Source organism: Lampetra planeri, chromosome 23, assembly GCF_965212315.1.
Source record: "Lampetra planeri chromosome 23, kcLamPlan1.2.h2, whole genome shotgun sequence".
Classification (NCBI taxonomy): Eukaryota; Metazoa; Chordata; class Hyperoartia; order Petromyzontiformes; family Petromyzontidae; genus Lampetra; species Lampetra planeri.
In genome coordinates, this window is record NC_136129.1 from 10115365 (window position 1) to 10129645 (window position 14281).

The 14281-nt window shown below is 51.2% G+C and overlaps 1 protein-coding gene across 1 annotated transcript in view; it reads right to left on the reverse strand.

The window, feature by feature from the left end:
* TBCD (tubulin folding cofactor D) overlaps window positions 1–14281 on the reverse strand; it is a 119023-nt gene that overhangs the window by 34913 nt on the left and 69829 nt on the right. Inside the window, exons 21-24 of the mRNA XM_078605216.1 lie at window positions 12968–13028; window positions 12509–12531; window positions 7011–7042; window positions 9–71 (exon numbers count right to left, since the gene is read on the reverse strand). Coding sequence (XP_078461342.1) covers window positions 9–71; window positions 7011–7042; window positions 12509–12531; window positions 12968–13028 — 179 coding nt within the window. The remainder of the gene's footprint in view (window positions 1–8; window positions 72–7010; window positions 7043–12508; window positions 12532–12967; window positions 13029–14281) is intronic.

Consider the following 14281-nt stretch of genomic DNA (forward strand, 5'->3'; position numbering starts at 1 on the left):
CGCCTTACCAATAACCTCGTCGTTCTTGAACGGCATCTTGGCCAGCGAGAGTTTTTCCACGAGGCGGCACACTGTGAAGGGGAAACACGGCGCAGCGTCACGGTGGAACTCCTCTACGACCGACGCAGCACGAAACCGCGGCTCCTGGGTTCCGCGAAAAACTCCAATTATCCGCACCCCTATTCTTCCTATTATCCACAATGGTACGCGGATGAGTAAGATAAATATTTCAGACCTAAACAGGAGGAGGATTTCTCCACAACTCTGGCTGTCGCCTGATGATGATGGTTGTAATTACCAGCAAAACATCACGTTACTCGAATAGTAAATGTTGTAGTGGGCTTACTCTCTAACACACCGGCGTGCTAAACTGGTAAACTAATAACCATGATTTTTTTGTTTACTTGACAAACCTTAATAATTGGCTGTGTCGGGTGGTGGCGGGTTTAACGACACATTTATATTTACGCAATCAAACCCAAAAATTTTAATAGATTTTCAGATTTTGACCTGATGGCAATTGATACCTCCAACCTAACAGTCACGATGACAACCATTAATCCCAAAACAAATGACAGGGCAATACAGATTTTTTTTTATGCATCTGTCTATTCCATGTGAAAACGAAAAGTATATTTTACACCATCCTAGAGTTTGGTGGGATGTGTCTTTCTTTTCGGGGCTTCTTATAATCGGGAGCACGCCAACGTTTCTCAATTCAGAAAATTAAAGTGGCGATGTTTTTGGCTGAGCAACGATCGGTGTAGCGCTGGCTTCCTTGTTCGTTACATTCGCCCCCAGACCGTAAACGCACACCGAGCAGACCAGAGGCCTCACTTGGAATTAAATACAAATAACTAAAATCATTCAACTCTGAACCCTTTAAACAGATACACAACTCGTACATTGTTGATTTACACAACACACTTGTCAAAAAAGCTCCATGACGTCACCTCATTTGGCTGAAATGTAAAACCACGTTAACAGAAGTTGCCGTAAGCACGGTGCCGATGCTAATTCAATCTCACCTTATCCGTAAGTGTTATGTAATCCAAACCTCTCTATAGAAGTTCTTGGGTACATCATGGTCATTTCAAATTTGGCATCTTTTAATAACCACCCAAAGAAGAGGCCAATTGTGCTTCGAGCGTGTAATGTTTCACGGGATAGAGTTACGGACAAAACGCAAACATTCACGCGTTGCTGGAATCTTTTTTATTTTATTTCACTCAAGATTTATTTCTGGTGATCATGCGTCAACGTCTCCCGTCGTCAACGTGTCAACGTGGTGTCAAGAGCAGCCTCGAAACCTAGGCCTCAGAGAGGTGGCGGAAGGTGGCTCGTGGGGTCAAACACCCGTCGGAGTGTGGGTTGATACCGCGCGAGATCCGGGGATGGGAGAAACGCAGCCACCCGTAATTCCGTGAGTCGACTTCTCACGTCCAGCGAGATGCCCTCTGTTAAATTGGTACCAGTGTTGTGCCCGTGGCACCAAAGCAACTCTAAATGTGGTATTCTTGTAATTCGTCAAGTTTTTTTTTTTTATCTCTGAGAGTTTAAACATTTCGTTTGATTGCCAAGCATTGAACGCCTCTGCAGCAGGGCACGTGTGACACGGCAGTTGCCCCTCTCGTGGATCAGAGGAAACGAACGAGACCTCGGAAGTACTTCTGCGATGTCAACTTTCAGAAGGCCGCTTCGTAACTGGTGCGATGCACCGTCTTGTACGAGAGAGAAATCTATTTTGTGTCTAGTGAAATGGTGCAGGTCACGCAATAAAAAATAAAAAAAATAAAATGACCAAAGTCAAAACCCAAAAATCGAGGGCTCATCACAGAGACGACGGCGGACGCACGGGGGAGGCATTCATCCAGCAGTGGATTGACCATGGCCGACGATGACGACGATGAGTAAGGGGACGACTTTCGGATCAATCGGGAGAGATTGGGGAAAATAAACTTCCATTAAACATAACATCGCGAGCTGTATAGCGACAGCACGCATCACCTGGACGGCTTCATTAGGCAGGTGCGCGCCCACGTACGGGATGACAATATGAGCTGTCAGGTGAACGTGCGACTCCGCAGCGCGGGTACTGCCCCGGTATGTTCCGCCGCGGGGCATTCGCACGGATTATAGAAAATATATAATAATAGTCGTGGCAGCAGCAGTGCAGGAGGGGAGATAAATAACATTCTATAATAATAAAAAAAAAACCTACCTTTCTATTCTCAGCTTGTCAACGCGACCGTGATTGGCGCCACGCCTAGCACGGCGGGGGCATTTATCAATCTGGGGGCATCACGAAGCGGCGGATCGACATGCCGGGAAAACAATACCGCCCCCCCCCCCCCTTGCTCGGTGCCGTGAGCGTAGACGATGAGCGTGCGCGCGAGCCAGCACAGACGCACGCACGCGGGCGGGGCGAGTAGCGCGATGCGTCATCGTGTGGACCGCGCAGGCGACGGGGAAGGAGTTTTAACTCGTGTAGACAATTTCCCCAACGCAGGCCCAAAGGCACCAAAAACGTCAAACGGCTGGCAACAAACCGCAACGGCAAGGTTGCTAGGTGGATGATTATATTGCGGCATATTGCGAAATGGCGGTGGATTGGAGAGGCGTACATCCAGCAGTGGATAGAACATGGCTGTGGATGATGACGGGGATTATGGAGTTATGGCTTCGGTTAGGTGCACTGGTTCCCAACCTCTTCGGGCGGATTCCTGACAACCGCTAAACACTCTTCTGCAGAAAACCACCAACGAGATATTTTTTTTAAATGTATGCGACTCCCAATCGAGCGACAGAGCGTGAACTAAAGCGTCACAGCAATCACCACGTTGCGTTTTCATTGACTAGTCTAGCTAGAGCTGCGCAATGGGAAGCGAAGAAGACGGTGCCACATCGTCGTCACCCCCCCCACCCCCCCAACAGTTCCGCGACACCTCGTCCCCCGAACCCTGCGGCCTCAAGCGCTCGGGGGCACTCAACACAGAGGCCACAGGCGAGGCCCAACGCTGGCACTCACGGAGGGGAGGGGGCACGGCCCTTCCACCCCGTCTCGGCGTTGGCCGCCAGGAGGCGCCGTGAGAGGCACCCTCGCCCCCCTTCGCCTCACCCCGACTCTTCACTCCGTCGTCCCCCTCAACGCGAAATCCTCGGCAGGTTAAGGCGATGACGTCACGCTGGGTAGGCAGCGACCTGCCAGCGGCCCCTGCCTCGTCCTTCGCGCGTTCGCACGGCCTCCGTGTCACCCTGGCCGGCGCGGCAAGCTGCCACTTGCTCGGCACGCACGCCCGGCGCCCGTACGGCTCCCAGCAACCCGGTGCTTAATTTTAAGAGCCGCCTTCAAAGCGCTTTAAAAGAGGGGGAGAAAAAAAAAGATGCGTGGTCCTGTACACAAAAACCTATACTCAAACTCAACGCTTATATCTTACACGCCGCATTGAAGGTGTGGCCCAACGGGGATACAAGATTTACACTCCTCCAACGGGTTGTTTTGAAAAGCTGATGGAGATGGAGTGATGGAATCGGGCCCGTGTGCGGACGCCAGGTGGATTGTTACGTGGCAGAGACATCCATCCAGCAGTGGATCCAACGTGGCTGCTGCTGATGATTTAACTCTTACATTTTTCACCAACAATGTCCCAACGATATCCACCCCCCCCCCCCCCCCGTCACACACGTGTTATCTCCAGTAACTTCGCTTTTATATCCATTAAGGGTTCTTTAAGCGGCAGCCAGAAAATCCGCAACCGTTCGTCTTCTTATCGGTTCCCAAAGTCAGGCATCGGCCACCGCTCCCTGGGGAATGATCGGAATTTACCTTGTGCGATGCGATTTGCGTTGAGGCTATATTGAAATTCAATATGACTCAGTAATGACCATCCATATATATGAATATAATTAACTTGACAATGGTCTGTTTCACTGCGTTAAAATACATTTTTATTTTAGCCCATAAGCCTTGGGGCTTTCTGGACCAAAGTCTCCCAGCAGCGTCAAGCAGCGGCTTTCAGACAGTTCTCAACACTTTGCTAACATCGGGCAACCCCAGCTGAAATATCCCAATGCCGTCAGAGTACTGCACCCAACAGCGGCAAAAAAATGCACATTTTCATCAAGCTCTGAGATTTGTAAGAATTAAGCTTATACAAAATAACATGAATTGTATTGTTATCACACACTCGGCTCTGGCTACGTGCCCATTGAAGGAAGCGCAGTGCTGCAGCTGTTCTCGTGAAACCGCCTGCCTCCTCTGCCGAACAGAACTTGCTCCTACAGTCTGCCGAGGCTATACGGGAGATCTCCGTCTTTGTCTGGCCACCGCCCTCCCCTCGTGTGCCATAGCAGCCTTCATAGGTGCAAGCGAACAGCACTTGCCCTAAACGTCTGTAACAGGCTATACGGGGGGTCGTTGTGGAGTCGGCACGGCTTAGGCCCGTGCATTGTGTCTGTTTGGCATTGTCGCGCGATAATCCATCCCAAAGCTTGGACACGTGTGTGGGATGGACAACAAAACACGATAATTAAAAGTGCGTTGTTCGGAAAAATGGAAGGAAGGTACCGGAAAGAGAGGAAGACCTTGCAGAGAATGGCTTGACAACAACGACATAAGAGATTGGTGCCAGAAAAATGTGGCACTACTTAAGCGTGTTTGCACTACAAGACAGAGAGAAAGTTGAAGCAAATGACACCTACTACGGGCTCTCTGCCCATGGATCATGCTGAGGACACTTGAAAAATGCTTCAGTTTATCCCGAAGGCATCTGTTGTACACCCCCAACGATCCTGGGTCGATTCAAAATGAGAACTCTCAAATTTACTAAAACATGGAATTGGCGCAGATGGTGGTCTACTGTCAGCGCAGATCTACAAGTTGCGTGTCTCCTGTGCAGCAGCTGCGAGTTCTGGCAGAGGATAGAAGATGTTGGCAGCGAGGCGTCGTGGTGGTGGTGGTGGCTGTGATGACATCTCGATCTCGTAGGTGAAGCGTTTCAGAACGTTCCCATCCACCCTGCCCCTCTGTTTTTCGGCTCGCTCGGTCTGTCATTATCGATCGGCCGATGCGATTGTTGCAGCTCCAGTCGATGCGTAACTGGGGACTCGTGTGACTGAACAATCAGAACTCCGGCGGCGTCATCGTTACCGGCGGTGTCAGCGGGCAGAGCGCGCGTCACGGGTACGGAGCATCGCCGCGGCAACACAAGCGCAGGCAATTACAACTTTTGTGTTGTAAAGTACGTCACCCTCTGTTGGATATTTTGTCGCTCATAAAAAATAAAATAAAAGCGACTTGCACAAAAGGCCTGTCCCGCAAATCAATCGCGTTTGACGGCGTGCCACAGGCGACACACGCCCGCGGACTCGCTTCACAAGCGCCACCACCGTCGTCACGAGCCAGCCGCGTAACCAAACACCACGGCTGGCTCGGGCGAAGCAAACGAACAAATGAATGAAATTATTGTCATCGTCAACAACAACATCAGCAGCAGCAGCGATGATCGATCTACTGAGGAATGAAAGTTTCCCCCCAAGCTGTCATCATCGCCTCATGATCCTGCAATGTTTAAAACAACAAAATATCTCTCGCATAGGGCGACAAGCAAAAGGAAGCCGTGAATGATGACAACAATAAGAATAGGCTTTACCCTTTCTGGAAATAAAGCAGGATGTGTTAAGATGTCCAAACACCAAATAGATACCAAGTCGACCTTGACCACACATACTTGCGGCAAAACGTGTAAACAAACATTATCTGATCATGGGCATTGGTTTTTAAACTGATTGGCCTACACCAGAGACAGCCTTCTTCATGGCCTAGTCTCACCACCAGTGTCTGACCAGAGAACAGAGTTGGAGAGATCTCATTTAACCCCATCGCCACATAAAGCAGATGGAATTTCATTCAACATTAAAGGTGAATAATTATTATCGGGAACCAATCCAGCCAAACAACCACGCCAAGGCTCCTCGCCCGGCACGACGCTCAAGACGCTCGACTTGCAAGTTGACCTCGCTCGGGCACTTGACCAGCGCCCACACAGAAGCCCTCTCGCGTCCCTGCTGCATGCACCGCAAGCCCCCGTGCGTTGAGCCTTGGCTTCAAACTGCCCACTCAATCGGATTTCCGGCCCCATTTTTTTTCCCTTTCAAATTGGAGTAAGGGCAGCTCTATTCGAATGGCACGGAGTTAGGGAACTAATTGATGACAGATAATGCGTGACGTGCTTTCAAAACAAACGTGACACGCAAACGGACGTGTCCTTTACACTTTGTCGTATGAAGGGCCCTTACGACACAATGAATACGTTTTTGAGTAAAAACAAGCGAAAGTCACATATTCCCAACGACGTGCATGGCCGGGGCGCGGTGCTGGCAACACCGCCCCTCCTCCTGCGCCACCGTGCCCGCCTGTGCCTGTGCTCGCTAACAGCCCTTGGCTCAACAGTCCGTGTAGGCTACACGGGGATCTTTGTCTTTGTGTTCGCCACGGTTAGCGCTACGCTGCGCTATGAACCCGGCAATCCGAGTTAGATTCCCGCTCACAGCCAACACCGGTGACGATTATCTGAACCGGTCCTGGGACTCCCCTAGGTCGACTCTGCCTCAAATGAGTACCTCGTGCAATGTGTAAACATCGTCACTGGCGAGACAAAGGCGGCCGGGCGTAGTGTTGGCCACCTATCCCCTCGTGTGCCGTGCCAGCCTTCATTGGGGCTCGCTAACAGCACTTGTCCCAACAGGCTGTGGATGCTATACGGGGGATCTTTGTGTGTGTGCGCATGTGTGTAGGGGGTACAGCTGGTGCATCTACCAGTCATCTCAGTCAGCCAACCCATGTCACCTGCGGGGTCTGTTCCGAGACCTCCTGTTGGCGAGCCTTCGACACTTCACGTGGCCTCAAAGTGCACCTGGCCTGGCACAGGCATCGTGGTGACGCCACCATCAACCAAGTGGCGAATGGCGGGTATTGGAATATCGGTGTGTGGCAACGTGAGTGCTCTTACCTGCGGGTCTCATGAGCTCCCCACCGAGGCCCCTGGGGACAGAGAAGTCGGTCAACGATCGGCCAGGAGCAGAGCGCGCGGTAGCCGCTGCATCGCCGCTAACATCCAGGCACATCGCTCGCACAGGCGATGACCACAAACGTTCCGCTCACAATGCACGCAACCACCCCCGTTGGCAGGGGAGTAGGGCCAAAGGTGAAAAGATGTGTCAGCACCTTTGTCATGAACACATTCATAAAACAGAAAATGTTACGCGGTCAAACCTTTTAATTCGCGGATTTGCTTCCCACGAAATTCGATGATTCTCGATTTTATACCTGTACAGCAGTTCAAGTTTCTCACCTTTTTCAACCTCGACCATTCGCGGTTTGGCAACATCATTGCAGGGGGGTGGGGGGGACTCGCGCAGTGGTGCATTCTGGGGCCCGTGTTCACCCGACCCATCGTGTGACGCGGACCCGATGCGCTCACCACGTGCATCTCAGCCTGTCTCAGGGCCCTGTGATTGTCTCTGCGTGGCAGGCGTGAACGTGTGGATACATTCATCACTCGTAGGGACCTCTTGTGTCCATCCGGCAGTAACAACGGGTACAACGGGTGCACCGGTTAGCTGATGGGTCGCCACGTGCGGTAAAGTGTGGGGGCTCCCACCTGTTGCAGCGTGGAACATTTGGCCAAATTTCCTCGAGATAGGAAGTGGGGGGGGGCCCTCTCTGGAGCCAACGGTGGCGCCAGAAACTATTGCAGGGCTGCATCTTTGCCCGTGGACGACCGCAAACAAGGCCACAACGCACAATCAAGGACCACAGCGGGCGGGGGCGAAGGGAAGCGACGCGCCCGCCGCATCCCACGCTCAGGGATAACAACATCACCGGTTTCGCACTCTAGGTTCGAGAAGATATCTGACGGCCTTATAATGGGATAGAGCGAATGGACGGGAAGTCGGAGGGCGCTTCCTGCCCCTCACTCTCCCCCCGTGGCGCGCCTCTCCGAGGAGAAGCCGGCGCTCTGGAAGGCTCCAGTACTTGGTTGGGCGAGCCCCCCGAACAAGTGTGAGCAGATGGGAGAGAGAGGGAGGGAGGGAGAGAAAAAATGCCGCAGGTGCAGATTGTCCTTTTGCAAATGTGAAGTGCACCCAACCTAGGGCTGCTGCTGCTGCTACGCCTTTGTGGGGACTTTATCAATTATGCTCCGACTCATGCCGCCCTGGGTTTACCCGCGGGCAGCCGGGGCCCCCCTTCCCCCTCGGACTCCCACGCACAGACACGAAGGGCCCTCGCCGGAGGGCGGCAAGCCCACCGAAATAAAAAAAAGACTCTTCAGAATTTTTTTTTACTATAATGAATCAAACGGAGGCAATGGCATTGCTCATGTCCTTTAAAGGGGCGACAGATTGAGGCGGCGGTGGGCCGCCACGTTGCTGCAGCTGAGGAATGGATGTTGCCCGCCCAGAATTGGTCGCGACGTTGGTGACACAGCAACGCGGGCGGAGGAGTCGCCGTGACGCTCACGAGACCGCCGATTGAGCGATGTCCGCCCAGCGGTGATTTCCGAAGGAAGCCCAACGGTCTCTGGGAGAGATATCCGTGAACACTAAGCGCCTACCTATTAACCCTCCCAGCGAAGTGATGAATTGACATTAATCGGGGTTTGATTCAAAAATGGATTGTAGTTTGGTTTTCGCCATCTCTCTCGTGTTGTTTCTGCTTACTCGCCTGCTTCCCTTGTGCCATTGTGTTCGCCCCACGAGCATAATTGTCACATCATCATAACCAGTTGCACGTAAGTTGCATGCACTGCCAATACAGCGCCAATTCTCACTTTTGATGTGATGCACGCGTCACCGAGTGCAAGAATCAGTTTTAATTGATCATTCGATGCGTGCCTAACAAATTATCTGCCCTTTGCACACAAATGGACATTTCGTTCCACATTTTGTGCAAAGTGTTTGTGGCCAGGGTGACCGACTTTGTCTCCGTGAGCTACTTTCACTCCATTTGGAGAATCCTAGGATGACGCTGCTGCTGCTGCTGCTGCAGATTACACATTCACGCTTGTGGTTAGAAATCACGATTAGGGATAAGCGACACTCTGTCCAAATACGATAATGCGGTTGATAATTAATAACAATCTAATAATTCACAACCCTTTTGTCAATCCACTGCTGGATGAAAGCCTCCCCACACCACGTAGGTCGATTGTCCATACTTCCCCACACCGGTCAATGCGTATTGTCGAAGGGCGGGAGGGGGGGGGTGCTCAGAACTGGTCCAGAAATGACCACCTGCGGCTGTGCGAGACCACTCGCCACGGAAATAAGATGCAGGCTTGGTTGGGCGAAATGAGGGAAGAGCCACTGGACAGGAACGACGAGTGACGCGGCGAAGGGGAAGGTGCGTGTCGAGACGATGGTGGGCAGCGTGGGCTTTGCACGGAGCGAAGACGTGATCGCTGAGACGGTGGAGAAGCGTTCGAGACGTTGGGTATGGATTTGGGCAGAGAAGAAGCCCATCTCGAGGGGCATCATCGAGAGAACGAACGATGATGATGGGGGGTCATCGGAAGGAGAGAGAAAGAGAAGGGGGGGAACTCGACTGGACGGATGCTACGAGGGAACAGGTTGGTGATGAAGTTGTGGAAGGAAGAACGGAAGGGATGAGAACGAGAGGGAGGCCCTGGATTGGGATGCTGGAGGAGCTGCAGAGAGAGCGGGGGACTTCATGGAGACAAAGAGGAGGGCAGAAAACATAGAGGTCGCAGCCAAGGACCTGCAGTTGAGGCCTAGAACCAGAGGAACGAACTGCCGTCAGCCGTGAACAGGAATCGAACCCAGGCGATGGGAGTTCGTAGCTCAACGCGCGAAAACCGCCTGGCCAATCCACCGGCCCAAACGATCGATACATTCCCTTAACTGCGAATGCAGCAGCGGCAGTCAGCTGCGTCACGCGTACGAGCGTGTACGCGCGCGTGCGTGGCAAGCAGATCGCTGTAATCGACGGGAACTCGAGCAGTGATCACTTTGGCGCACGCTAAGCCCCCTGGTGGCACGGGCGCCGTGCAACTCGGCACTGCGCCGCCACCCACGGTGGCGGAGTAGCCGGCGTGGCATTCTTTAGGCACAGCGACGCGTAAGCTCGGACGAATGCCACAAATCTCACAACAAATGTCAAAGGCATCGGTTCACTTTTTAAAAACATAAATAAAATAAATAAATGAGATTACTCTGAGGTCGCGACTTATTGCAGGCGATTGAAACTTTTATGCGAAGAAAATGAAGAGATGAGTAGTTGGTGAAGTTCTGTTAAACTTTCAATCCTGCTGTCTTAATCATTTACACAACTGACCATCAGAATTGTCATTGTAAGTTTTACAAAAAAACATATTTAATGGAATGCTCGTCAGAAAAAAAATACTGTTATTTTTTAAGTTAAACCTGGACATTTTTAAGACTTCTAAAATAACAGCTGCTCTTCAAAATTCATCCAAACTCAGATCTTGTGAGACACTGTTGACGAAAGGCATCCCGAGTATCTAAAATGTTTGATGTTACACTGATATTGCCAACACATAAAGCTGAAAACGGAGTCAAAATCGAGTTGCCCAAAACTTGACACAAACTGAACTTGCCACCAACTCCCAGATTGCCTTGCCGACTGACCGTGTCTTTCTGGAAAGGCCGGATCAGGGATGAGACTTATACTTTTTCTTTATCAAGGTCGGAAAAAAAACCGAGCAGACAACGTGCCTCCTTCCGCAGGCAGCTGGGACAGACGGACAGCGCTCATGCAAGACAACACTCTCAACCCCCAGTTGTAAAGCGTTTCAGAGACACGGAGACAGCAAGCTGATGGCAAGCCCAGACGCGAGCAGCTGCTTTGGAAGCATTTCGATGAAGCACTTCAACGCGGCAGCCGACGAAGACTCAGCCGCTTCCACCCTGCTTGTAATTAGGGGTCTGGGGTTTGCCGTAATTATTTTTTTTTTCTATGTATTTCTATGGCGATTGCATTTTCCAAGTGGCTTTGCCCTGCAGGGAGCTGTAATAGAGACAAAGGGCCTCCTTTGTGAGCCCAGAGAGGGTGGCCATATTGAGCGCGATCTTTAGCGATGTGGGCACATCATGGGAAAGCACCCCGCGGCACCGTGGCAATTGTCACAAGTTCAACAACGGCTCCACAATGCTCGGCCAATAAAACTATTTTTTGTTGAAGGCAAGTCAAGGTAAAAGGTAAAGGCGCAGCCCTGCAATTGCTCGCTCGCGCCGCTGCTGGCGGGAAGGCCTCTACCGGAGGGGGCTCCCCAGAGCCCCTCGCACCACGGCTGGCCAGACATCTTGGAAGAGGTGTGTAAGAGGATGCGCAAGAGGTGGAAGTACCCCATCACCACCACCACCACCACCACCGCCACGCTCGTCAGACGTTTAGGACAGAGTTGGGAGTGCCCACGCTGCGCTGCCACCACACATGCAACCTACCGGTCAACTAACCGCGGTGGAACCCATTTAGATTGCGGGCAGACGGAGGCGGCGCCGTTTAAGAAATCGGCACCATGTCAACCGCCGTGCCAGAAACATCGAACCGGATTGGAAATCCAGTGGGTTGCAAACCATTACAGCGCACCAGCATTGATGTTGACCGAGCCTCAGGGGTGCTTTCCCATGTTGTTTTGGGCTGCCTCGACTGCCATGTTGGTGAGATGTCAACTACCTCGCCTGGTATACAAGACGTCGTGGATTCGATCCCGACCCTGACGCCTCCTGTATATTTGGAGTTTGGATGTTCTCCCCGTGGTCCTGTAGATATTTCTCCGGGCCTCTGTTTTTTCCCTCCACTTTTAGAATCAACGTGCGTTTAACAGTATTTGGCTGCTTTAAATTTCGACGCGATAAGCCACTTTGTTGAGCTGTCATTTGTGATGACCACATCACTTCTGAAAAAGAGCTGTGTACCTTACCCGGTCAAATAACAAAAAGTTTATAGTTAAACAGCTCTTACTTAGTAGATACTCTCCTTGGCCGTGCGCCCTCGTGTGTGTGACGTGAGTTTCCAGATTGGTTAGAGAGCTAATTAAGCTGATGGAGCTATGCTCAGGTGCGCCATAATGGCATCGTTGTGCGGCCACTGTCATGGGTTGCGTATTGATGCACGACGGCCTTAAAGCAATTCTATACCAAAGTGGTCAAAATTGCACCTTTAACCAAAAGTGGAGTGTTGAACTTTAAATGTACTGAATTTTGTCTTGAATTAGCAAACGCTGTCAGGGTAAGGTTAACGTAATACATCACAAACGCGACTCTCCCTTTGCGTATTCAGGAACACAATGAGTCACGTAAATATACAGCGCCGGGATGGCGCGCAGGCTGAACTTCCTGTTCTCTGTGCTGCGAGATCTGCACGTAATCTTGGGAACACCACGGATAGCGAATCGAGTTTAAATGACGCCAAAGGGAGGGAGGGAGAGAGAGAGTCCATGACCATTACCACTTCACATCGTCTCACCTGTAATACTTTGCATCATTCAGCTGCAAAATAAACAAACGGACATCATTACCATACGTTTCATATTCCATCACACGTGCGATATCACATTAGCAAAGCGTGTAAATTATGTATTAGTATTCTTATCCTGCTTCAATTTAGCACGCTGGCTTTCACAAACCAATATTATGGTTCACGATTCGTTTCTACTTCAGATACATACAAATCATATTGTCATGCAGGCTTACCCAAAAAAGCCTCTCCGAGTCTCAAGACTCTTTTCAGGAGGGTCCTGCGCACAGGCAGCCAACCGGTGAGCCGACGCCAACAACTGCCAAAGCTCTGCACTCCTCTGCACTCATCTCAGTTATTTGCACTGAAGGAGGAATCCGATGAGCTGTAAAGCTCTTTCCCCCCCCCCACAGATGTCCGGTAGAGGGGCAAGGGGTCACACGTCAGCATTAGCTGAACACTACCGACCTTCGCGTGGATGAGTTTGAGCCCGGTCACCATCTCGTCGCCGAGCAGCTCCTCCACACGCCTGTTCACACGAAACCAAACGGCGCAGGTTTTAGCAAAACGCGACCGCCCAATCAACGATGAGCACCACCGAGGCGGTGGTGCTCTCATCTCCCCGAGCCAGCGGTGCAAGTTCCACGTTCCAATGGCGAGGGCGAGTCGATCCGTAGGACATTAACTGTTTACTTTCCCACAAAGTGGTACCCATTTTAATGAGCCTCGACGTATGATGGGCAGAGTAAACCCCCCCGAAACCAGCATTTGATCTTGCAAACCTCCAACTCTGTTCCACCGCAAAGCCACAATCTTCAGCCCCACGAGATGACATCTCCCAAACTCAGAGCAGCCTAACCACCCCCGAGGATTAAGGTAGTACAACAATTTTTGCTTCAATCCATCTGTGCGGAGCTACGAGTGTTTTTTCCTTGCGTTTGTGGGTTTTCTCCGGGGATTCTGGTTTCCTCCGACATGAAACACAACTATTTTAATGGATTGGCCAAACATGCCGATGTAGGATCCTTCTGAAACAAAACGTTTATTAACCCGTACTGGGAACCTCCCGAATGAAATGGCAGCTATTCATTATTACTTTAAAACGTTGACGTAAAGTTTTGCTTTAACGTGGGATGTACGGGTTGTATTTAATGATAAATTCATCCTCCAGATCGATATTTTCTAGGCAAGACAATTCAAGCCTCGTGCCTCCTTATGCCCTTTGCCTGCTGTGTAAGGATGGGATCCCTCCTTGCTCTGCCTTGGCCTCTCGCAGTCAGCCTCACCTGCACAGGCGTTCTGCAGCCTGCAGTCGGGAAATTCCACATTGCTATGGTTGGCATCATTCACTCTGCAGCTCGTTCACTTGATAGCTCCCCACTAAGTCGTGCAACCCAATAAGCCGATCTCACCGGCCCCACAGCGATGCATGAACACTCAAGCATTGTCTGAAAACATCTTAATGCACAGAGGACTGCAGAGCGTGGGCAAAATTGTTGGCGTCGGCTCACCGCGTGGCTACCTCCCTGCTTGTCTGCAGTTCCCCGTCGCACTCTCCTCCGAGAGTTGAGCGAACACTCTATGGTGCGTTACAAGTCTAATTATAATGGGGGTGAGTCGACCCTGCCTGAGAAGTGGGCAGCACCTGCTAAATAAGGCAAAACCTCTTCTTATTTTTTCAGAACTAAATACTCGTTCATGAAGTGAAGCGTCGCTCCCAAACAGCACACCTTCACGCTTGCCAAAAATCGCGCTCAGAGATACAACTTCTTCCTCCGCTGC